Source organism: Eublepharis macularius, chromosome 18, assembly GCF_028583425.1.
Source record: "Eublepharis macularius isolate TG4126 chromosome 18, MPM_Emac_v1.0, whole genome shotgun sequence".
Taxonomy (NCBI): Eukaryota; Metazoa; Chordata; class Lepidosauria; order Squamata; family Eublepharidae; genus Eublepharis; species Eublepharis macularius.
Window position 1 is genome coordinate 1,722,976 of NC_072807.1, and position 23,242 is coordinate 1,746,217.

The window sequence follows — 23,242 nt, forward strand, 5'->3', positions numbered from 1 at the left end:
GAGCCACAACAGTTGGCGACCCAGAGAGACCCACTTCAACTGGGCTAAGTTTATAGCAATTGTACAGAGAATGTACTGGTCTTAAGGCAGTACTTCCACTCATGTTCTTCAGTATTCACTTGAGACTTTTGCATGAGATCCCACCAAATCTTTAGAGTTGGATGTTATCAATATGCTCATTACACCCAGGTCTGTCTTTCTTTAAGCCGCCAGATCCGTAACAGAGTGAAGAAGCTGAAACTGAATCCAGATTAAGAGGCGGCTCCGTCTGTTAGGAAAGTAGATGTTCTGGAGGCTGTGGATCTGCTTGACCTGACAGGTCGACTCTCACAAACACGGAAGAACTCTAGGACCTGCCCTGCTCTTTGAGCATCTGGTAGTTGCTAAGAACACCTTCTTATCAGTAACATCTGATTGGGAAACTATTCTCCCTCAGTTCTGCCAATTCAGTCATACTGATCTGTGCCTCAGCAATCTCCAAGCTTGAACTACTGGGATACGCTCTGCCAGAAGCTGCCCTTGCCGTCTATTCAGATACTTCTAATTTGCATGAAATGCAGCAACAAACTTTCTAACGGACAACGGGTGTCTCAGTCACAAGTTCTCAATTTCACAACTGCATTGGCAACCTATTTTTTTCCAATGCTTATTTCAAGTTACTGCTTTTGTCCATTGAAGTCCTTCAGGACTCAAAACCCCTCTCCCCGCCACAAAGCTCAGTAATTCCACTGAGCTGTTGTTGGAGATTCTTTTTTTTTTAAATTATTGGTGAGTATACTTTTCAAATTCAATACATACATTCCCTCAATATCTAATTAACCCTGTCCCCCACCCTTTTCCTCCCCCCTCTCAATCGACTTCCAACAGCTTTCCGACCCTTAGCCCTTCTTATCACTTAATAAATCCCTTACTCTAAGCACATTCTAATTTTTTTTCCAGGTATTCTATCATATATATCAAATATCCTATCAATATAGTATACTTCTATCAATTATGCTATCAAATATTCTATCAGTATAATATACATCTATCAGTTATACTATCAATATAGTATAGATCTTATACCCCTCAATATAGCAGACCAAAGCTGTTGTTGGAGATTCCATAACGGGGACAGGCTTCAAAAGAGCGCTGCTTTCCTCACAGGTAGTGATCGTTCTATGAAATGGTATGTGGGAGACACACAAAAATGTTTTGGCTTTACAGGCCTTCGCCAGCCAATCCTGACAAGTGAGCTTCAGCAGAGGGCACTTGAGAAGCGCCACTGTGGCTGTTTGGGCTGAAGTTCTGAAATGTAGGTCTGCTGTTGGCCTGCATAAGGTAGACTTCTTATCAATTCTTAAGAAGCTGCTTTGAGCACCATCATAAGCAGGGCAACTTAAAACAGAACAAACTCCAGCGTATGACTCGGGGTGGTCTGTGTGTCCAGAGGCAGCTGCAGGTGTTTCATTTATTTCCCAAAGCAACACTGAACCAATTCAAAGAAGGTAATGACTTTCTACTGGCTACCCAAGATGTTTTTGTCCTGCTCTTCCACCAAAGAACTAAATTTCCCCTTTCACTCTTTTCGCTACCCATCAACCCTGCGAAGCAGGTAAATTAGGCTGAGGCTAGCCCAAGGCAACCCAGTGCGTTTCACGGCAGAGGAGAGGTACAGGATACTGGCCCTGTTGCCCAGGTCGCCGGTTCTCCCATAAACAGCCCAGTCGTTTGTATTACGGCACTTTAAGAAACCGACGTTTTCCAACGCCAGGGCAGCACAGCACCTGGAGGCATTGGAGCGAAAGGAGGGGCTTGGGCATGATTTCATCCAATGGGTGGCCTTTGCACTCAGGATGCAACAGAAACATCAGCACCCCCCACAAAGGTGCCGTAACAGATGGGACACACAATCCTCCCTGTTCTGCAGAAGAAGTCAAGCCAGTTTGAAAACATGTATTATGTTAGTAAATTCAGACATCAAATTTCATATGATAAATTCACAGAAACAAGAAGAAGAAAAAGAAGGGGCAATGCCCTCAACACAGTAACAGGATAAAATAATTGGAATACATTCACAAATCTGCCATTCCACATGTAGCATTCTTAGCGATGCTTCCCAGTGCGGTTGAAGCGCTTGTATAAAAATTTTATCCTCTTGTTCAGATTCTTGTAGTCCTCCACAAACATCCGGTCACCCACCATTTTCTTCTTACGGATGCACCTTTGCAGCTCATTGCCACGCCAGCCACGTAACCATTGGGGGCCTACAATCAGGTCCTTGGGGTGGGCCACGAAGTCTCCTAAGCAAGGATTGGGGGAAGATACCATAAAAAGTCAGTCTTGCAGTCCAATGACTGTCACTAGGGTCTACAAATGGTAAACAACCATAAGTTTTCTTCACCCTCATCCCTCCCACTCCTTCTCAACCCAGTGTGGAGAAGTGGGTAGAATGTTGGACCAGGATCTGGGAAGCCCAGGTTTGAATCCTCACGCTGCCATGGAAACTGGCGGGATGACCCTGGGCCAGTCACCCAGTTGCAGCCTAACCTACCTCACAGGGCTGTTGTTGTGAGGGTAAAATGGAGGATAGAAGAGCCACTTTAGGTCCACATTGAGAAAGAAGGGGGATATAAATAAAAATTACCCTTCCAGGTCACACTGAAAATTCCCATCAGGCCACCCTTCCCATCTTCAGGACCATCACACCTAGCGGCGGCGGGGGAAGACTGCTGTTAAGTCATAGCTGACTGATAGTGACCTCTGGCAAGAGATTAATAGAGGTAGTTTGCCATTGCCTGCCTCTGCAACCCTGGTCTTCATTGGAGGTCTCCCATCCAGGGCTTTTTTCCAGCCGGAATGACCCAGAATGACGTTCTGGCACCTCTATAAAAAAACGCCATGACTGGTGTCAAGTGAGTATTTTTAAAATGGCCTGTTTGGGCCATTTGGGGCCCATTTCTGGACTGGGCCCAAAACGGCTTGGATCAGGCCACTGTTGGGCAGGGGATGGTTCCCCTTCAAAGCAGCAGCCCTTTCCAGGCCATTTTGGGGCCGAAACAGCTAGGATTGAGCTGGTGCCAGGCAGGAGAGGGTTCCCCCGCCCACATCAGCCTGTTCCAGGCCATTTCTGCCCTGATTTGGGCGATTTTGGGCCTGAAACAACACAGATCTGGGCTGTTTCAGCAAATTTGGGCCCGATCCTGGCTGTTTCGGCCTGGATAGGGGCCAAAACGGCCAGGATCAAGCCAGTGCCAGGTGGTGGAGGGTTCCCCCACCTGGCAGCGGCCCGTTCCAGGATATTTTGGGGCTGTTTTGGCCATTTGGGGGCCAAAAGGGTCAAAATGGGCTGGAACGGGCCACTGCTGGGTGAGGGAACTATCCCCCTGCCTGGCATCAGCCCAAACCTGGCCATTTCGGCCCCGATCCTGGCTATTTTGGGCCCTAAATCTGAGCCGTTTGGGCCATTCAGAGCCCACTTCAGGCCCCAAATGGCCAGGATCAGGCCCCAAACGGCTAGCATCAGCCCCTGACAGGCAGGGGAAGACCCCCCCACACCCGGTAGTGGCCTGATCCTGGTCATTTTCGGCTGCTTTCAGCCATTCTAGGCTCAATTCAGGCCCAAAATGGCCAAGATCAGTCCTGAAACAGCCACTTCCCAGTGAGGGAGTGCTCTCCTCTGTGGCAGCAGCCCCTTCCAGGCTGACCCAGGCCATTTTGGGCCTGTTTTGACCCAATGTGGGTCGAAATTGGCCCAGATCAGGCCCTAAACGGCCAGGTTCGGGTCACTGCCGGGTGGGGGAGTGCTCTCCTGTGCAACAACAGTCTGTTCTAGGCTGATCTGGGCCATTTTGGGCCCAGTTTGGGCCAAACAGAGAGCCAGTTTGGTGTAGTGGTTAAGAGCGCGGGACACTAATCTGGAGAACCGGGTTTGATTCCCCTCTCCTCCACTTGAAGCCAGCTGGGTGACCTTGGATCAGTCACAGCTTCTATGTCTCTCAGTCCCACCCACCTTACAGGGTGTTTTGTTGTGGGGATAATAATAACATACTTTGTTATGAAGTCATCCTGAACGGCGGTATATAAATTGAATGTTGTTGTTGTAAAATGGCCCAGACCAAGCCACTGCTAGGAGGGGGAGTGCTCCCCTGGGGCAGAGTGGCCTGTTCTGGGCCAATTCAGGCCCGATATGGGCTCAATTTAGCCTTATCCGGGACAAATCAGATCCCCCCATGGAGCACAGGAGCACTTCCGGGGCAGCCATGGCCTACGTGATGATGTCACTTCCAGGAAGTGATGTCATTGTGCAGTGCCGGGAGTGGGCGCTGTGCACACACACACATGTAGTGAGGGACACACCACCTCCTCCCAGGAGTTGCCCTGGGTGAGAGTTCCCTTACCTCTTTCCCCAGAAAAAAAGCCCTGCTCCCATCCAATTACTAACCACGGCCGACCCTGCTTAGCTTCCGAGATCAGTCTTACCTGAGCTATCCAGGTCAGGGCATTGCATCTAATGTAGCGGTTAAAATATCAGATTAGGATCTTGGAGACCCAAATTTGAATACCTTCTCTTCAATGGAAGGGTGCTGGGTGACACTGAGCCAATCATTTTCCCTCAGCCTATCCTATCTCACAGGGCTGTTATGAGAATAAAACTGAGTATCCCATCCTGAGCTCACTAGAAGAAGGTTAGGATAAAAATGTAATAAATAAAATCTAGTTAGTACCAATTAAAGTGTCATTAACTGCATCCTGGATTCCTAACCCTTAGTATAACATGTCACCATAGTATTATTTTAATGGAAACCATGAAAATGTTCCCACTCACAAACGCTAATCCCATTTACTGTAACAGGTATAATTTCTTTCATCCATTCAAATTCCTTATCTTTCTCATACTTACCCAAAATTCCAATGTTGTCATAGATCCCAAATAAAGCTCGTTTTTCTGTCCATCTATCAACAGTTTTGGGATTGGGAGGTTCTTTCACACGTATTAAGTGTGGGATTCCTGAAGAAGGGGGGGGAATGAGAATTAGCAAATATTTAATTTTAAAACTCTAAAGTTGAGGTTCTTTCTTCATTCATTCAGAGGGCAGGAACTTAATATTTCAACAGCCCTTATCTGAGAATCAGTGTCCAGTCAACAAGAACTTCACACTTGGATATAGGGATCCAAAGTTCATGAATTCAAGGTGCTATTTTGAGGAAATCAATTATTTTACACTCAAAACCGAAGCTGATTCATATAGAACTGTCCATGCTGATTTATGCAGGTGAGGCAGCAAGACGATACATGTTTACTCCAGAGTAATGCCCACTGAAAATTAGTAAACATACACAGAATTGGGCTGAAAAACAAAACCTGTAATACTTTGTTACCATGAAATAAAAATCCTTTGAAAATCATTATCTGTACAATTTTATCCCACCCTTCCTCAAAGAAGCTCAGGATAAAACACATGGCTTTCCCTATACATAGAAGTGACTCAAGGTCACTCAAAGAGTCACATGACAGAGTAATAATTTGAACACAGTTCTGGGTACAACTAGGGATGCCAGCCTACAGGTAGGGCTTGGAGATCCCCTGATATCCAAACAGTTCTCCTAGAGAAAATGGCTGGTTTGGAGGACTTAATAGAGCTATACCCCATTGAGGTCCCTTTCCCAAACCTAGCTTTCCCCGAATGTCACTCAAACTCCCCCAAAACTTCCCAACCTGGAGCTAGCAGTTCTATGCACAACAAGCAGCCAGTCTCCTTTAGACAACATGTCTACTGATTTCTTTAGTCCATTCATATACCTCCCTTCAAGACAGGCTGGTTCTCTCTCCCCATTTTATCTTCACCCTGAGAACTAGGTCAGGCTGCGAGGGGGCGTCCAGCAAACTTCCCTGTCAGAGTTCGAACCTGAGTCTCCCAGATCTACACCATGCTAGCTCTAGTGAGCAAAACTTGCATTCACAAATATACAGAGATTCAAGGCTGGAAAGATAAAGACATGTAGGCTGCTTCCACACAGGTTGGATAATCCACTTTCAATACTCTTTAGTGAACATTTGGAACTGTTTTTCCATGTGTGGAACAAAAAATCCACTTCCAAAGAATTGCTAAAGTGCATTGAAAGTGCATTATTCAACATGCGTGGAAATTGCCATAATCTCATACTATGTAATCTGCCTTAAATCTAGGTGAGAAAGGCAAAACCATGACATAAATAAAAAGTAAATAAATGAGCCAATCAGATGACTAGGAAGGAACCAGGGTTAGGCGAAAGTCCTGACGTCATCACCACGCGACAGCCTCCTAGTCATTCCTTCGGTGTTCCTCTGGTTACCGCGTCCTCACTCACCCGAAGTGGACGGCCTAAAGGGCTGGAGAGAAAAGAAACTCCGCCCCACCAGGCCCCGAGCGGCCGTCAGGAGCAGCCAGGGCGCCGCCATTGAGCCCGTAATATTTCCCGTGCTCCAGAACGCACGCGCTCACGAAGCAGCTTCCGCCATCTTGGACTTTTCCCAGAATACACCACACTTAAAAGTTTCGTATTTTTATACAGTAGCGTCGCTCTAGGCCGTGATTTCTTTATGGCTGAAAGCTCTCTCTGCGCCATATTGAGAGAATAAAGCGCGGAAACCGGTTCAACTGAAGACCGGAAGTGCCGAAAAAGACTTTTCCTGTCCCGACGGCTGTCGACACACCGCGATTCTTCCCATCAACACTCCGAATTTTTTTTTAAAAAAAAATTAAAAAGCGGCGTCGGTGCGGCTTTTTCAGCATCACCGTTTGTTGTGGAACTTTTGATTTGGGCCGTTAGAGAATATTTTCTCCTAAACCGTCATTGGTCGATACGCTCTAAACGAGGAGCCTGATTGGATAAGCGGACAAAATTCGAAATGGGCACCCCGCCTTCTTTCTCCCTCACGGCGCCCGCCGCAGAGAGAGGCCAACGGGCCGGGCTGGTGCCTTCCTCTGACTGGCCAATCCCGAAGAGGGACGGATGGAGCGCGATTGGCCCGCCCTGCGTTCCGGGCTGTGATAGGCTGCTGCCTGCTGTGGGCTGGTGGCGCGGGATGTTCGAGCTTCACTCCGCTTCCGGCGGCCATGGCTGCGCTGTCCCCGGCTGGCGGCCCCGCCTGGGAGTTCCACTTGCCTCTCTCGGCCGCTGACTTGCTGCGCAGCCACGAGCCCTCGCAGTACGCCGTGCAGGACGTGTCGCCTGTCCGGGAGCTCCGGGCGCAGCTGGCAGGTGGGCGTGGGGGGGGGCGGCTTGTTGCGAAGACGAAGAACCTCTGGGCGCAAGCGGAGTCAGAGCACCAAGGAGGAGGGGGCGAGCAGGGGCTGGGGCGAGCACAGAAAGTTGCCTTGTTGGACCGTAAACTGAAGGTCTAATTTTCCCTCCAGCAACGGCCTGCCCGTGCCTTTGGGGAGTACCATGAAGAGGGCGTGGAAGCAACTCCCGGCCTCCGTGTGTCTGCGGTGCCCGCTGCTTGCCTCTGAATAAAGAGGTCCCACTTCGCCATAGTAATGCGACATGGCAGTGCTTGAATGTGCTTTCAGTGTGCTGAAAGTGCTGTGCGTACGTGATCCTTTGCCAGCTTTGTAAGGCACTGGTTTGTGGTTGGGGCCCCTTTGGAGTTGGGTAGGATTGCAAACATTTTGACTAATCAAACATCCTGAGGCTTAATGTGAAGAAATGGACAGGTGGGATTTTTCCTAGCAGGGCAGTAAATAAAACTTTCTGGTCAGTAATATATTGTTAGACCTTTATTAAAAGGGGCAGGTTGATTTTTTCTGGTCTGTTGGAAACCTTTGTCATGAGGCCTGGAAGGAGAGGGTGTGCTGAGAGAGCAGGCTTGATAGCGAACTTGGGTTTGTCACTGCAGAACGTACGAAATGTCCCTGAAATACAGCTTGTTGCTGGGCAATGCTGTATAATTATAGCAATAATAACAACCAGTTTATATACCAGTCTTCAGGACAGCTTAATGCGCACTCAGAGCAGTTTACAAAGTGTGTTGTTATCCCCACAACAATCACCTTGTGAAGTGGGTGGGGCTGAGAGAGCTCTGAGAAGCTGTGACTGACCCAAGGTAACCCAGTCAGCTTCAAGAGGAGGAGTGGGGAATCGAACTCATCTCTCCATTTTAGAGTCCCACCACTCTTAACCACTACACCAAACTGGTTTATCAAATATCAAGTTTTAAAAACAAATATAGGTTAGTTCATTGTTAACTGATTTGACATTGCTGCTTTCTGTCCTGTCTTATGTTTTGAGTAGATCTACTTGGTATTAATATAATAACTTTTTAATCTATAGGTTGAATTGGTCTTTTGTTAGTTTTTTGGCATTATGAACAATCTCTTCTCTCTCCTGGCAGAATTCCGTGCTGGATTCCACACCCAAGGAGCTCTTGCCATCCTACAGCATTTTGATACCTTGTACAGCATCCTGCAGTGAGTTTATGTACTTAATTGCACTACTAATATGATGAGAGATTATTGATGTGAGGGGTTGTGGTTACCTGGGCAAAGACCCCTGGCTTTTTCTGTTACTGGTGGAAGGCCTTGCAGAGGACATAGAAAAGTAGAAAAACACATCCAAGGGACATCTTAAAATGACTGAATGCTGAGATCAAGCAGTACTGCAAAGTTGCTTTCTCTTTACAATGGCAGAAGGGCTTGGTGTGTATTACGTAGCCACTGTAAGCCCAACAGCTTTACCCCTTCAGAGGGTTTCAGATGGGTAGCCATATTGTTCTGCAGTAGAATAGCAAGATTCAAAAAATCTTGTTGGTCTTTAAGGTGCTACTGGACTCGAACCTTCCTCTTCAGCGTGTTTCAAGTGCTAATGTTTCACTTTTGTGGAAATTTTTATCCTGTACTTTCTTCCCCAAAGATTACTTGAGGTGGCTCATGAAAAAAAAAAAACACGAGCCCTAGGTAAAAATAATATATAAGTCAACTTGCATATAATCAGTCAAGCAACTGCAGTACAATAGGCTCAATAACATTAACTGTTTTCCGGCTTTCCAGATAATAAAATTCGATGGCTGCTTTATGCTGAATAGTTTTCATGTTTTGTCACGGGTTCAGTTTCTCCCAGGTCAGGTACTTGTAGTAAAGTAGTACTTGTTATCCTTCAGAAGCACTTCTCCTGACACGGGAAGATGTGTCCAAAGCAGTCCTAAGTGGAAGGATGTGTGTCCTGAACACATCCAGGCACAGGGTTTAAAAACTGGGCAACTCCTAACTGCTGGGTTGGTTCTCTCCTGTCTCATGTATCTTTATCTTTCCTGCAGTCATTTCAACTGTGTTGAAGCTGCTGTGAAGGAGGATGCCCTGGAACTGATGCTGAAAGGTGAGTGAATTCCTTGAGAGCACAAGAGTGATTGTTTTTCCTCTTTTGTGGCTGCTTCATGATGATATCAAGGCAAATGTGACCCCTACCAGAGGGCTGCTCTAGCAACTTGTTCCCTATATACAGGTCTGTAATCTTGGTGGGCAATGCAGAGCAGTGCAAGTTCGCTGTAAGGGCAGACCTACAGGATCTCCCATTCCTTGCAGCCTCCTCTCCAGAAGAGCTATCCACTTCTTTGCAAAGTCAGCAACTTAGTGGGACAGGGATACGGGTACAAGGCAAGCCCAGTGTGTCCAGGTAACAGGTTGCTATGTGCTGCCAGAGTTAAGTGTTTGGGGCATCATGAGCACAAGTCTTTGGTAATCTGAAAGCAGCGCTGTGTTTGCCTTCAAACGCCCCCCTCTCCCCAAAAGCACCAAGAAGAAGCCAACTAATGGTATCTTGCCTGCTTCTCTTCTCCAGTGGTGTTCAGTCACTCCAGTACCCTGACAGCCATCTTGGATAATGCTGACCTGGTGCCTTCACTCCGTGCTGTTCATCTCAATGCTCTCAAGATGAACTGTTACGTGCTCACACAGCTCGTGGAGGCTTTTGAAACGGAGTCTGACAAGAGCAGCCTTGTGGGGCTGGATTCCAAGAAGAAGGTAGAAGGCAGAAATCTGTAACCTTTGCTGAACTTGAGAGGGCCTCTGTCCCTGAAGGCATTCTTGGATATCCCAAGCTCAGGTTGATTTTGTTCTTGAGGGCTGTATAAGAAAACTGGCAGTACTGTCCTAAGCAGGCTTATGCCCTTTTACACTCATTTGACTTCAATGCCCTACACTGTGAGTAATGCAAGTTGCAGACTGAGTTCTGCAGGGAACACACAAGGACTCCTGCTTATGGGCGGTGGTGCTGTAGACCTGATTTCGCTGCCTGTGTGTTCTCTGATTGGCCAGTTTGCCTTTCCTTCGTTGTCACACCATAGCATTCCTTCTGGGTCCCCCAGTTATTGGGGGAAATCTCTTGTACTAAGCTTTGTTTGTATCGTCAGCAGTTGCCCCCGTAATGTTAGTTTTAGTCCTTCACTTCCTCCTCTTTCCCAGGTACATCTTAAAAAATCACCCCTCTTTTCCCTTGCTCGTAGCCTTCCATGGTAGCCATTTTGTGGTTGGCTTTGCCTTCTCATGCCCACCATCCTGTGCCAGAATTCCAGAGGTCCACCCAGGCTCACAAAAGTTGGGACCTCTGCTCAGAACCACTGTGCAGTCGTCCTAAGAATGAATGCAATGAGATGAATGCAATGTATGTTGCATTCATCTCCTACTTCAGTGTACATCCATGCTCAGCGCTGCTGTCTTAATCTTTGCTTTCCAGAACAAGAAGGGCCAGGCCGCTGGCTTCCTCTGGGAGGAGGAGAGGCAGCCAGTCCTACAGCTGCTCACCCAGTTGCTGCAGCTGGACCTCCACCGCCTGTGGACTGGCTCAGTAGTGGAGGAAGAGTTTGTCAGGTGTGGATCCGGGAGGGGAATTGAATGAGGAGCTGTATTGGGGCAAGGCCCTCGAAAGGCTGGCTTTTGTGCTTTGGAGGACATTAATGCAAATCTGTCCTTTTGTAAGAAGGAGGGAATAACTGCATCAAGAGAAACTTAAGATGATGTGGGGGCTTGGGATCGGTTGAATGAGCTGTCCAGCTAGCAATACTTGAGCTTTGGACTCCTGTAGGTTTTGAAACAGAGTCCCTGCATCGCTCTACTGAGTGTGAGCCACTGCTGTTGTCAATTTCTGTTCCCCCTCTCAGCTTAATGACTGGGTGCTGTTACCGTATGCTGGAAAACCCTAGCTCTGGCAACCAGAAGCATCGGCCCACCCGAGAGGCAGTGATTCATCTCCTAGGAGTGGCCCTACAGCGATATAACCACATGCTCAGTAAGTCTTCTTGGAAACCCCTCTGTGCATAAGCTCTGGCCCGCCACAACTGAGCTGTCTTCTTTCCAGAAGCAGGCCTTTGCTCACCATGGCTGTCTTTGCCCCCGCCCCCGAACAGGCGCCACTCTGAAGGTCACACAGTTACTTCAGCACTTTGAACATGTGGCTCCAGTGTTTGTGGAGGCTGTGAATGTGTGGATCAAGGAGTATGGCATGAGGAGCATTGTGGGAGAGCTGCTGAGGTAAGGCTCTCCTCCTCCTCTTCTTCTTGCGCCCACCCTGACCCATCTGGCATCGCTTCAGCCAGTGACTCTTTTGTTCCTTCTTCAGGGAAATTGGACAGAAGTGCCCTCAGGAGCTGGCCCGGGACACTTCAGGAGCGAAGGGCTACGCCACTTTCCTTGTGGAGCTGGCAGAACAAATGCCAGCCATCGTACTAGCCAACATGAGTGTCTTATTGCATCATCTGGATGGAGAGGTATTGCCCTTGGAGGAGAGCCTCATGAAATGTCTGTCTAATCTGAGTTGCTTAATTAGCATCAGGCCTGAAATTTTGGGTGCAGGTGAGAATTTGTCTCTGAATCAGTTCCCCGTGTTCTCATCCCTGCCCCCCCCCGCCCAAATATGTAGTTTATTTGCTCCACAGGATTTCTGTTTGTGCTTGTGGCCTCTCTTCCTCGGCATGGATTTTGCCTCCTGTCTGTATGCCTTGGCAAATGGAGAAAGGCTTGCACTCCCTTTTTCTCACCTCCTCCCCCCGCCCACTAATGAGTGTTCTTGAGAGAGGGAGCAGGGTCGTGTAGTGATTAGAGTGTTGGAGACGCAAGAGCTGGGCAATCCTGGTTGGAATCTCCACTCTGTCAAGTAAGCTTACTGGGTGACCTTAGGCCAGTCTCATGTTCTCAGCCTGACCTACCTTCTAGGCTTGTGTGGCTAAAATAGAGGACGGAACAGTGTAAGCTCCTTTGGGACCCCCACTGGGGAGAAAGGCAGGGTGTAACGAAATGGTTTCCAGGGGTGAGATGAGTGCCAGTTGCTGTTAATCTGTCTTTTTTTTTAAATTTTTTATTTTTCAGTATACAAAACACTACACAAGACTATCACAAGGGACGGGAAAAGATGGAGAAAAGGGAAAGGGGCGGGGAGAATAGGAAAAAAAAGGGAGGATAACCTACAATCAACACTACACTTCAATGTTTTCCCTTCATACTGCCATAATGAAAAAAAAAGCTCAATAAGATTATGATGGAGTGGTTAATCATACAGAATACACATTCCAAATTCTAATTAAACTTTCCTCCCCCTTCTGGGTCCCGGACGCAATTCTCTCTGAGCAGCCGCAACTCGTTTCTTCCCCCCCCCCCCCCTCAGACTTCTCCCTTTCTTCCTGCTTGGTGCACTGGAATTCCGGGTTTTTCTCCTCAAAATCCCTTAGTTGATCTTCTGATAATATCTTATAGGCTTGATCTTTATGTCCAAACCATATTCCTTCCGGAAGTAACCATTTATACTTTATTCCGCGGTCCCTCAGAAGAGCTACGAACTTTTTGTACTTAAAACGTCTTTTCCGGACTAGAAATGGAACGTCCTTCAAAATCTTGACTTTATTACCCATAAAGTCCAAATCCGCATTGTATGAGTTATATAGGATAGTGTCCCGAATCTTTTTAAGTGAAAAGTCAATGATGATCTCGCGAGGCAGCTGTCGCTTTATTGCATATTTTGAAGAAGCCCGACGGACCTCCAAAATGGCGCTTTTGACCTCTTCTTTAGTTGTCCTCGCGGGTGTCGCCAGTAGTTCCGAGACCAAACCCCACAGATCCTCATTTTCCTCCTGCTGTTAATCTGTCTTTAAAGGGAGAGGAAATGTTCCCCATAGGGTCTGGTGGGCTGTGGGGCCGGGGAGAGGCCTGCAGGAGTCTTGGTGTGGGACGCCCTTCTTCCTGGACTACAACTCCCAGCTGCCCCGGGGCCAAGAAAGGGCGGGAAAAATAAGGGGTGGAGCCTGAGTAGAGAGACTCAGCCGATCCTGAGGGAAAAGTTAGTCGCCTTCTTGGTTGAAGGAGGAGAGGCTCCTGCTGCTGGGGGAAACCCGGTTGGCCTAGGCCCTAAACGTGGAGGGCCTGGGAGGGAGGCAGCAGAGAGGAAAGGAAGGGGGGAACCTTCTTCCCTGAGACACGCCCCCCCCCCTTAAGGCAGAGTAGGGAACAGCGGGGTAGGGAAGGCAGACGGCGGTTCTCCTCAGTTTGATTTTCTGCCCTGTGAGCTCTGAACAGGGGGGTCGACCCCTATGTGTGGTGCCTTTACCTGCTTTGTATGTAGTGCTTGAATATAAAGGACCTTGTGGTGCTCTGACTACGTAAGCTCCCCCACTCGGCACGCTACAGGAAGAGAGGGAGCCCAGGAGAAACGGATCAGGCCAGACCTTGGTGGGTTGCCAATTCTCCAGGGCCCACCCAAAGATTGGGGAATTCACTTCCCAGTAGGGAAATTCAGCCAGAGGGGTGTCACTGCCCCTCAGTCAGGCGGTGTACAAATCAGTGAGTGGTGGCAGCGATGGAGAGTGTGAGCCACGCCCACCAGGGACGGTGGGAGGCAGATAGCGGGGATAACAGGCCATGGACGGCAGCTCAGTTGCCCGGACTGAGAGCCAGCGCCCGTTCCGCCACACAGGGTATAAATGAAGTAAACTGTCTTGGTGCTGCTGAAGAGCTGGTGCTCTTGCTTCACTTTCTGCACAGCTTAAAACGAAACTTGCTGTGCAGGCCATCTGTCTGAATGAGTAAAAGCTAGGGCTTCTCCGGTTTCAGTACTACTTGGGCATACTTAGATATGAGAACAGTTGTTTCTGGAATTCTCTTCCACGTAACTTGGCTGAAGATTGAAAGGGGGTGGTCATGTGCCTGTGCTACAGGCGGCCTTCTTGGGCTTGCCAGTACCAGCTCTGAAATGCTCACTCAGTCATTCAACCAATCTTGTAAGGGGGAGGGGGCCCTTGCTAATTCTCTTTGCCTTTCCATTATGACTCATCCAGAACTCAGTATTCTGCCAGGAGACTGCATTTGGCTTGCTTTTCTCCCTGCAGTATTTGGCAGGACATAACTAATGTGTTGGGTTCAGTCTGGCCCAGAGTTAATGCTGCTGCTGTTGTGGTGGGCGTCTGTCCCATAGTTGCAGCATGGATGATGCAATTCAAAAACTTCATGTTGTGAGCTTCCTAGGGGGTATACACACCTTCTCCTGAGGCTCTTGCTGTCTTCAGTTTGCATGGCTTGAGCTGCCTCCTTCCATTTTCCCATAGTTTCTTCCTCCTTCCTCCAGAGCTACGTGATGCGCAATGCCATCTTGTCCACTATGGCGGAGATGTTGCTGCAGGTGCTGAATGGGGAGCAGCTGGAGGATGCCGCCCGCAGGACGCGGGATCAGTTCCTGGACACCCTGCAGGCACACACGTGTGACATCCATGGGTTTGTGCGCAGTCGCGTGTTGCAGCTCTTCACTCGAATTGTGCAGCAGAAAGTGAGTCTGAGGAAGTTTGGGGAAGGGAGTGTGCTCTTTGGAGGCTGCAGCCTTCGGTGCCTTCATTGAAAGACAGGGCTGCTATGGTTAGAATAGTTCTCTCACCCTTGAACTTGAGCATTTAGATATCATTTATAGCATTCGTATCCGCACCTTTCTCCTGACTGATGAGTCTTAAAGTGGGTTGTGTCGAATCTAAAACACATAAAATTCCAAATCATGCAGGTACTGATGAAAAAGCAGGCCGTGGTCTCTGTTCTTATGAGTTATCATAAGCATGTTGGGAAAGCTCAGCTTTCCAGACTCTCCAAAATCTTTGTAAGTTAGGGTTAGGGTTTTCCTCGAGTCCCTGGAAAGCCCATTCTGTGGCACAGAGACCACTGCTGAAAAAGTTGGAGCAAATGTGTGGAGGAAGTGCTGATAATCCCTGACCTTACCGTGTGTCTTGTGGGGGCAGCCCCACAAACATGAAAGCTCCAGGACACGAAGGAGCTTAGATTGTATCACCAAAGATCTGTATCAACACTGCAAGATTAATGTGGCTCATTCGGGGTCTTTCAGTTCCTGCTTTTGTTTTGTGCAAAAAAATTAAAGGACAATAAACAAAAAGACTTGAGTCCAAGGCAGGATAGAAGCATTTCAAGTAAATAAGGCTCTCCTTAGCAGAAGACTAACATTCATCTGTATCTGAAGCAGGAAGCAGTTGGAACTGCTGTAGCTGGCTGAATTTCCAGCGTCACGATGTCTTGGTCCTCCTTGCCTCTTTAAAAAAAGTTCTGTGCTTGTTCGTGAATGTTGACGTTGATGTGGCCTGAGTCTGCATAACGGAAGGTCCTGCCTGTTGCAAGGGGTTGGCTTCAGTTTTAAGTGGTCTCCCCATCTGTTGATCTGCTGTAGGTCCTGTCAGGATATCACTGTCCCTCTCACCCACCTCAGGTGCCAGCCTGCCGGAATATGGACGTGCATGTGTGCGCTGAAGGGCTCTTTGTTGGCGTTATTGGGGGCATGGCTCTCCTTGGCATGGCCACTGAACATTTGATTTAGTAGATATATGAACGCAACTAGAGGCAGACTCTCTGACTTGCTTGCAGTGTAGGCCTGAAGTTTGTTTATCTGGCATGCCTGTGAGAACAGCTGGATCGTCTTCGTCCTTCTGTGCAGCCCCACATTGGGACTGCGCAGGCGCAGGCCAGCCGCGGAAAAGATTTTTCTAGCTCTAAGAGATGTGAGGGGGACGTTCGGATCCACCGCGCATGCGCGCCGGTGTTCCCGCCAATTTTGAATGCATATATATCCGAACGTCCCCGGCATTCCCTCAGTTCCTTTTTCGCCGCCGTCGAAAAGGTTCTTATTGTCTAGCGTTCGTTTCCAGCGTCTCTTCGGAGTTTTGGATCGTTTCTTCTGCTGGTCGGTATTTTCCCCTTGTCATCTGTCGGGAGATACCGTTCATTATGTCGCAGACATCTTTGTTTAAAAAGTGTCATAAATGCGGCACTAAGATGACCCATTCGGACGGCCATGAGCTCTGCCTCATCTGCCTGGGCGAGGGGCATGTTGTCGAGCGCTGCTCCATTTGTATGTCCTTCACTCCGAAGGCAAGGAGTGATCGGAAGGCCAGGCTCCGTGCCTTCTTGTGGGATGCCAACCTTCTCCCCCCCAAGCCATCGGGCTCTTCGGGAGATAGGCCGCGCTCCGCCGCTCCGTCACCGGCGCCGTCTCGTAAGTCGCCAGAGCCGCTCCCCTCGGAACCGACGGGGCAACCCGTTCCGGAGGCCCGACCTGATTCCGGTTCCGGGGATCGTCCTTCGAGCCGGAAGGCCAAGAAGCGTTCCGCGCCCAAGCCGAAGTCCTCCTCCAAGCCTTCGGTTCCGGAGGCTGTTTCGGAGCCCCCGTCCAAGAAGGCCAAGGCGAAGTCGAGGGCCAAGGGCCGTGCATTGTCCCCAGCTCCGACTGTGCTGCCTGGTTCTCCGGCCGAACCAGTCCTGATACCCGACGATGTGGTGAGTCTCCGTCGGTTCCCGAGGAATTTATGCCGTTTCCGCCTTTCCCGGAACCGTTCCAATCTTTTGAGCGCTCCCTGCCGTCCGCCCCGGCGCCTTCAGAGGCCTCCGTTCCACTGCCGTCTACCTCGTCGGTTCCGATGCCTCTTCGCTGGCCTGCCCCGGTGCCTGCTCCTCTGCCCCCTTGCCAGCCGGTCGCGGGGGTTGGGAACATGACCTCCTGGCAGGATTTTGTGGCGTGGTTCCAGCAGTCGCTGCCCTTCCTGCAACATCCGTCGGTTCCGATGGTCTCCGTTCCGGCTCAGCCAGTCGGGCTCCCAGCACCCGCTCCTCCACCTCCGGGCTTGCCTCTGCGACCGCCGGTTCCTGCAACTTATCCGTCGGCCCCGACCGCTCACCGGTCTTCGGTTCCGACGCAAACCTCGCCGGAGTTTTCGGATTCCGAGGATGATGAAGGTCTGGCGTCACCGTCGGAGTGCTCTTCAGACGCGGCCTCGGATCCTTCCCCGGATGACACCGTGGGTGGGCCCCGCTCATCGTCCCCGAATGACGATTACAGGCTATTCTCCGAGCAAATGGTGCGGATGGCCGCCGCGCTGGAGATAGACGTCTCCTCCACGACCTCCAAGCCCAAGAGTAAGCTGCTGGAGGCGCTGTATTCCGGGTCCCCCGCGTCGGTGGCGTTTCCCCCTGTGGAGGATTTTGTTGATAACGCTCTCGCGCTCTGGCAGACGCCGGCGTCCCTGTCCGCGACGGCAAAGAAGGTGGAACGGTACTACCGTTTAAAGCAAGATGATTGCCCGTACCTCTTCAATCACCCGAAACCCTCGTCGATCGTGGCTGAGGAGGGTCAGGCTCGGTTCCGTTCCGGTTCCTCGTCGGCCCCGGCGGACCGAGAAGGCAGAAAGCTGGATGGCGTGGGCAGGAAACTCTACTCATCCGCGTCTCTGGGATTCCGTATTGCCAACTTCCAGGCCATAATGGGATCCTATAATCTATTCCTGTGGAAGAGGCTGTCCTCTTACCTCTCCGACCTCCCGGAGGATCGCCGCCACCTGGTTAAGGCCCTCCAAGCCGAGGCCGTGAAGCTGTCAAAACAGCAAATGACAGTTGGCAAGGACGCCGCCGACTCTGCAGCGCGAGCGATGGCAACTTCGGTGGTCCTGCGTCGGCACGCCTGGCTTCGGTCCACGGCCCTGCCTCCAGAGAAGAAGGCGAAGGTGGAGGACTTCCCGTTCGAGGGGCCCCAGCTCTTCTCGGAGAAGACGGATGAGTCCCTCTCCCTGATGAAGAAGAATCAGCAGACGGCCAAGTCCCTCGGGGTCGCCCCCTCAGCCCAGTCGTCGGGTCCGAGGTATCGCTATGGTCGGTTCCGATCCTACCAGACCCCTTACCAGCCTTACCAGCAGCGTCAAGGGCGCTTCTTCTCGGGCCAGTCCTACGGTCACCGATCCTACTCTGCCCAGCAGCGTCACCCTTCCAGGCGCTCCGGCCGGTCCAAGGGCAGGCAACAGCCCTCTTCACCCAAGCCTTCGACCTCGGCGCAGAAGCCCTCGGTCTTCTGACTGCGCCTGAACGCTCCCCCGTTGGCCTCCGAGGGTGCTTCCTCTGCTGCCCAGTTTCTGGACAGGCTTCGACCTTTTTTGCCCTGTTGGCAACGTGTTACTTCTGACGCTTGGGTCCTGTCCATTGTGGCCCATGGTTACAAGTTAATGTTTACGGATGCACCCCCTCTCTCTCTCCCTCCCCGTTGTTCTCCATGTTGTGATGTTGTGTTACACAATAATGTTATGGAGTTGGTTACCAAGGGTGCTGTCCGGGTGGTCAATGTCTCTACTTCCCCATGGGGATTTTATTCCAGATACTTCCTTGTGGATAAGAAGGGTGGAGGTTCCCGGCCTATCTTAGACCTTCGAGGCCTCAATGGTTATTTGAAGGCTGAGAAGTTTCGCATGCTGACCCTGGCGCGAGTCATGGAACTCCTGGAAGTGGGCGTCTGGCTGGCCATTCTAGACCTGAAGGATGCCTACTTCCACATTTCTATATTTGAGGGCCACAGGAAATACCTGCGGTTTGTGTATGGGAATTCTGTGTATGAATATACAGTGTTGCCCTTCGGGCTAGCCTCTGCACCCAGAGTGTTCACAAAGTGCATGGCCACCGTAGTGGCATACCTGCGGTCCCAGGGTTGCTTTATCTACCCGTACCTGGATGACTGGCTCCTGGTGGGACCTTCGCCTGACTCTCTCCAGGCCCATATTGCCCTCACTTTGTCCGTGCTGGCTAGGCTGGGCTTGGTGGTTAATGGGGATAAGTCTATCCTGACCCCAGGCATGGCCATTAGGTTTATTGGGGTCCATTTCAATTCCCTGCTGGGTAGAGCCTACCTGCCCCCAGACCGGTTGGCCAGGCTTTCCGCTTTGGCCCGGCATTTTATGCATTGCCGGTATCAGACTGCCCTTTTGGTTCAGACTCTGTTGGGCCTTATGGCCTCCACCACAGGGGTGGTTTTCTTTGCGCGCCTGCGTATGAGGCCTCTGCAAAACTGGTTTGTCCGGAGGTACAACCCCCTCACCATGGGTCAGCACCAGAGGTTTTCCATCCCCAGGGTGGTGCTGCGCTCTCTGGCCTGGTGGACTGTCCCTGGGAACCTGTCTGAAGGTTGTCCTTTCGGCCCCTTCCTAGCTGAGGTCACGGTTTATACCGATGCCTCCAACTTGGGATGGGGGGGGCGCTGTGGACAGCTTTCGGCTCAGGGCATCTGGTCCCCATCTGAGGCATCCATGCATATCAACCTTCTTGAGCTTAGGGCGATCCGTTACTCCCTCGCTTCTTTTGCAGATGCCATTCGGAACAGGAGGGTTCAGGTCCTGTCGGACAATACCACGGCCTGCTACTACCTCAACAAGCAGGGAGGGACGGTCTCGCTCAAGCTCTGCAAGGAGGCAACGACTCTATGGAATTGGGCCATGGTCAACAACGTCCTTCCCAGAGCCGTGCACATTGCCGGGGATCTCAACACCTCGGCGGATGCGCTGAGCAGGGTGCTTTTGCCTCAGCACGAGTGGTCCCTAAACAGGGTTTACCTCGACCAGGTTTTCCGCACATGGGGCACGCCGTTGGTCGACCTCTTCGCCACTGCCCGCAACAAACAGGCCCCGCTGTTCTGCTCCCGGGCCGGCATTGGCCGCCACTCCCTAGGAGATGCCTTCCAAATACCTTGGTCCCCAGGGCTCTTTTATGCCTTTCCGCCCTTCCCGCTCCTGTACAAGGTTCTTTCCAGGGTCAGGGCCTTCCGAACCCACTGTATCCTCGTTGCCCCTCGGTGGCCTCGCCAGGATTGGTTCCCCCTTTTACTTTCCCTGTCCCAGGGGCGATGCCTCCCCCTGCCTCACGCCCCGGACCTCTTAACCAGGGACGGGGTGTGGCATCACGATGTGGCTGTACTGAATCTGACTGCCTGGCTTCTGGGCACCCGGGAGTGAGCCTCTCTTCTGGAGTGCTTGGGGTGATCTTGAATGCCCGGAAACCGTCCACCAGGTTGTCCTATCAGAGGAAGTGGTCACGTTTTTCCCGGTGGTTGGCCCTGAAGGGGGTTTCTCCCTTTAGTTGCCCGCTTCCTGTCATCCTGGACTACCTCCTGGAACTCTGCTCCCAGGGCCTTGCGTTTTCCAGTGTTAAGGTCCACATGGCTGCAATCTCTGCCTTCCATGAGCAGATTGATGGGAAGACAGTTTTTACTCACTGGCTTTCCAAGCAGTTCCTGAAGGGCCTGTTCAAGACCTTCCCTCCTAGGGCCCATCCCATTCCGCAATGGAGTCTCTCCCTGGTTCTCTCCCGGCTGATGCTCCAGCCCTTTGAGCCTCTATCTTCTTGTCCCCTACCTTTGCTCACTCAGAAGGTGGCTTTCCTGGTAGCAATCACGTCCTCTAGGCGTGTTGGGGAGCTGTCTGCCCTGCGGTGTGACCCTCCCTTCCTGCAGTTTTTCCCTGGTACTGTCATGCTCCACACTAGCATGGAGTTTCTGCCCAAGGTAGTCTCAAGGTTTCACCTACAGCAAAAGGTGTTCCTCCCTTCCTTTTTTCCAACACCTTCGTCCCCAGGGGAACGAGCACTACACACATTGGATGTAAAGCGTGCTTTATTGTTTTATTTGCACCGCACCAAATGTTTCAGGAAGTCTCCTGCCCTGTTTGTGTGTTACTCTGGCCCTCGCAAGGGCTCACCTGCTTCTGCCCAGTCCATCTCTCGCTGGATTGTGTCTACGATTAAACTTTGCTATCAGCATGCTGGAGTCCAGTGTCCCTTGTTGGTTACCGCTCATTCCACTCGAGCGCAAGCTGCTTCTGCTGCCTTCCTGCGAGGAGTGCCGCTCCAGGACGTCTGCCAAGCTGCGACATGGTCCACTGCAGACACTTTCATCAAGCACTATTCTGTGGATGTGCATGCACGACGTGACTCGGCTGTGGGCACAGCTGTCCTGCAGTCCTTGTTCAAGTAGACACTCACACCCGCCCCCATTGGTGAGATGCTAGTTACTCTCCCAATGTGGGGCTGCACAGAAGGACGAAGACGATAAACAGGGTTTCTCACCTGTAACTGTTGATCGTCGAGTCTCTTCTGTGCAGACACACATTCCCTCCCGCCTGCCCCGCTGTGAGTGCTTGGTTTCTTCCATTGTTTCTCCGGCGGCTCAGGTGAACTGAGGGAATGCCGGGGACGTTCGGATATATATGCATTCAAAATTGGCGGGAACACCGGCGCGCATGCGCGGTGGATCCGAACGTCCCCCTCACATCTCTTAGAGCTAGAAAAATCTTTTCCGCGGCTGGCCTGCGCCTGCGCAGTCCCAATGTGTGTCTGCACAGAAGAGACTCGACGATCAACAGTTACAGGTGAGAAACCCTGTTTATCCCCAGCTGTTCTGCCTCCAGGAATTTGGAGTTCAAGAAATAATGGGAAGGATCCTCTACCTGAAAAGCTTACGTCACATTTTCCCACTGCAGTTCAAGGCAGCAATAGAGACCCTTGTTGTCTGAACAGTGGCTGAAGAGCTCTGTGCTTACTGTTTTGGGATGTGCACGTACAAGTTTGCCAAGTGTCTCCTCACTCAAACTTCTCACCACTGCTGCTGTAGGCCCTGCCCCTGACCCGATTCCAGGCTGTCGTGTGCCTCGCTGTGAGCCGGCTACAGGACAAGTCTGTAACAGTGGTTAAGAATGCCATTCAGCTGCTGGCAGCCTTCCTTTCCAACAATCCTTTCTCCTGCAAGGTAAGCTTGGGGAGGGCCTGTGGTGGAATGCAGGTCCTCGGTTCAGTCCCCAGAATCTCCAGTTAAAAGGATCGGGAGATAATGTGTGAACCCCTCCTGAGACCTCAGAGAGCCACTGCCAGTCAGAGTCGGTAGCCGGTTCGCGGTGAAGGCGGCGGCAGCTTCGTGTGCTCAAGCTCTCCACAAGCAAACAAATAAAGCAAGAAGCACGAGGCAGTCGTCTGGCTCAGAGTTGGGAGTCTAGTCACCGTGCAGCACATGCGGGAGGGGAGGGCAGGGCCGGGTGAATTGTATATCATGGGCGCTTTGCAGTCTCTTCTAGGGTGACTTTCAGAAACTCTTCTTGCCCACCCCCAATGGCTTGTTGCTCACAAGCATGACTTCTCCCTGTGTCTGCAGCTGAGTTGCACAGACTTAACTGAGCTGCTTCAGAAGGAAAAGCAGAAGCTCCAGGAAATGAGGGATCAGCACAGAACCACAACTGGTAAATGCTTTCCCTGTATCTCAAGATGTATCGAGATGTGTCTCTGTCCTTGATGTGAAGAAACCTGGGGATGGGCACCGTGACGATGGGGCTGCGACGAGGAGGAAGGGTCTTCGGGGAGATGGTTTCTGTTATTCAAAATGGTACCTACAGTGACATCAGAGCCCATCTATAAAGGTTAAGAACAGAAGAGCCCTGCTGGGTCAGGCCAGTGGTCCACCTAGTCCAGCGTCCTGTCTCATCCAGTTACTCAGGAGGGCCCACAAACAGGGCAGAGAGACTGAGGCCTTCTTCTGGCGCTGCCTCCTGGCGCTGGCTTTCCGAGCTTTACTGCTTCTGAATAGGGAGGTTCTCATGATGCAGCCCATTTATAACATTTGTCATACTTGAAAGTATTAGAGGTCTGGGACACTTGGTTCATATTCATTTATTAGACTTGTTGCCTTCCCATTTTAAAAAAGTGCTCACAACAGCTTGTAACAAAATATCCAAGGAACAGTATTAACTGAACCAGGCTAGAAAAACTTTTTTTAAAAATCCAGAAGGCCATTTTTAAAATCTTTAACTGACGATGGAAGGTCACACATGCAAAGATGGCAGAAGGAAATTCCAAAAAGCCCCCTGCCTCAGAGGACTGCCCAGAATGCTCCACCTGTGTTTAGCATGGTTCATGCTTATCGGGGAAAGAGAGCTGGCATAAGTGCCATATCTGGAGCAGCGTAC

At 50.8% G+C, this 23,242-nt stretch overlaps 2 protein-coding genes and 1 non-coding gene across 3 annotated transcripts in view; 2 read left to right on the forward strand and 1 right to left on the reverse strand.

The window, feature by feature from the left end:
* Nucleotides 1–1,920: 1,920 nt before the first annotated feature.
* MRPL51 (mitochondrial ribosomal protein L51) lies at nucleotides 1,921–6,511 on the reverse strand. The gene is made up of 3 exons (XM_055002881.1): nucleotides 6,331–6,511; nucleotides 4,883–4,990; nucleotides 1,921–2,282 (listed from the first exon to the last, which is right to left on the reverse strand). The coding sequence occupies exons 1-3, from the start codon at nucleotides 6,419–6,421 to the stop codon at nucleotides 2,086–2,088; spliced, it is 396 nt and encodes a 131-aa protein (XP_054858856.1). The 5' UTR covers nucleotides 6,422–6,511; the 3' UTR covers nucleotides 1,921–2,085.
* A 568-nt stretch (nucleotides 6,512–7,079) lies between these two features.
* The window catches only part of NCAPD2 (non-SMC condensin I complex subunit D2), a 35,454-nt gene continuing 19,291 nt past the window's right edge, over nucleotides 7,080–23,242 (forward strand). The window contains exons 1-11 of the mRNA XM_055002914.1: nucleotides 7,080–7,224; nucleotides 8,357–8,432; nucleotides 9,278–9,336; nucleotides 9,799–9,980; nucleotides 10,693–10,826; nucleotides 11,117–11,244; nucleotides 11,363–11,486; nucleotides 11,575–11,722; nucleotides 14,566–14,763; nucleotides 21,901–22,035; nucleotides 22,435–22,519. Of these exons, the coding sequence (XP_054858889.1) occupies nucleotides 7,080–7,224; nucleotides 8,357–8,432; nucleotides 9,278–9,336; nucleotides 9,799–9,980; nucleotides 10,693–10,826; nucleotides 11,117–11,244; nucleotides 11,363–11,486; nucleotides 11,575–11,722; nucleotides 14,566–14,763; nucleotides 21,901–22,035; nucleotides 22,435–22,519 (1,414 nt within the window). The remainder of the gene's footprint in view (nucleotides 7,225–8,356; nucleotides 8,433–9,277; nucleotides 9,337–9,798; nucleotides 9,981–10,692; nucleotides 10,827–11,116; nucleotides 11,245–11,362; nucleotides 11,487–11,574; nucleotides 11,723–14,565; nucleotides 14,764–21,900; nucleotides 22,036–22,434; nucleotides 22,520–23,242) is intronic.
* On the forward strand, nucleotides 9,390–9,709 carry LOC129345879 (small nucleolar RNA U85). The gene has a single exon (XR_008598639.1). It is a non-coding gene; the product is annotated as a small nucleolar RNA U85 (small nucleolar RNA).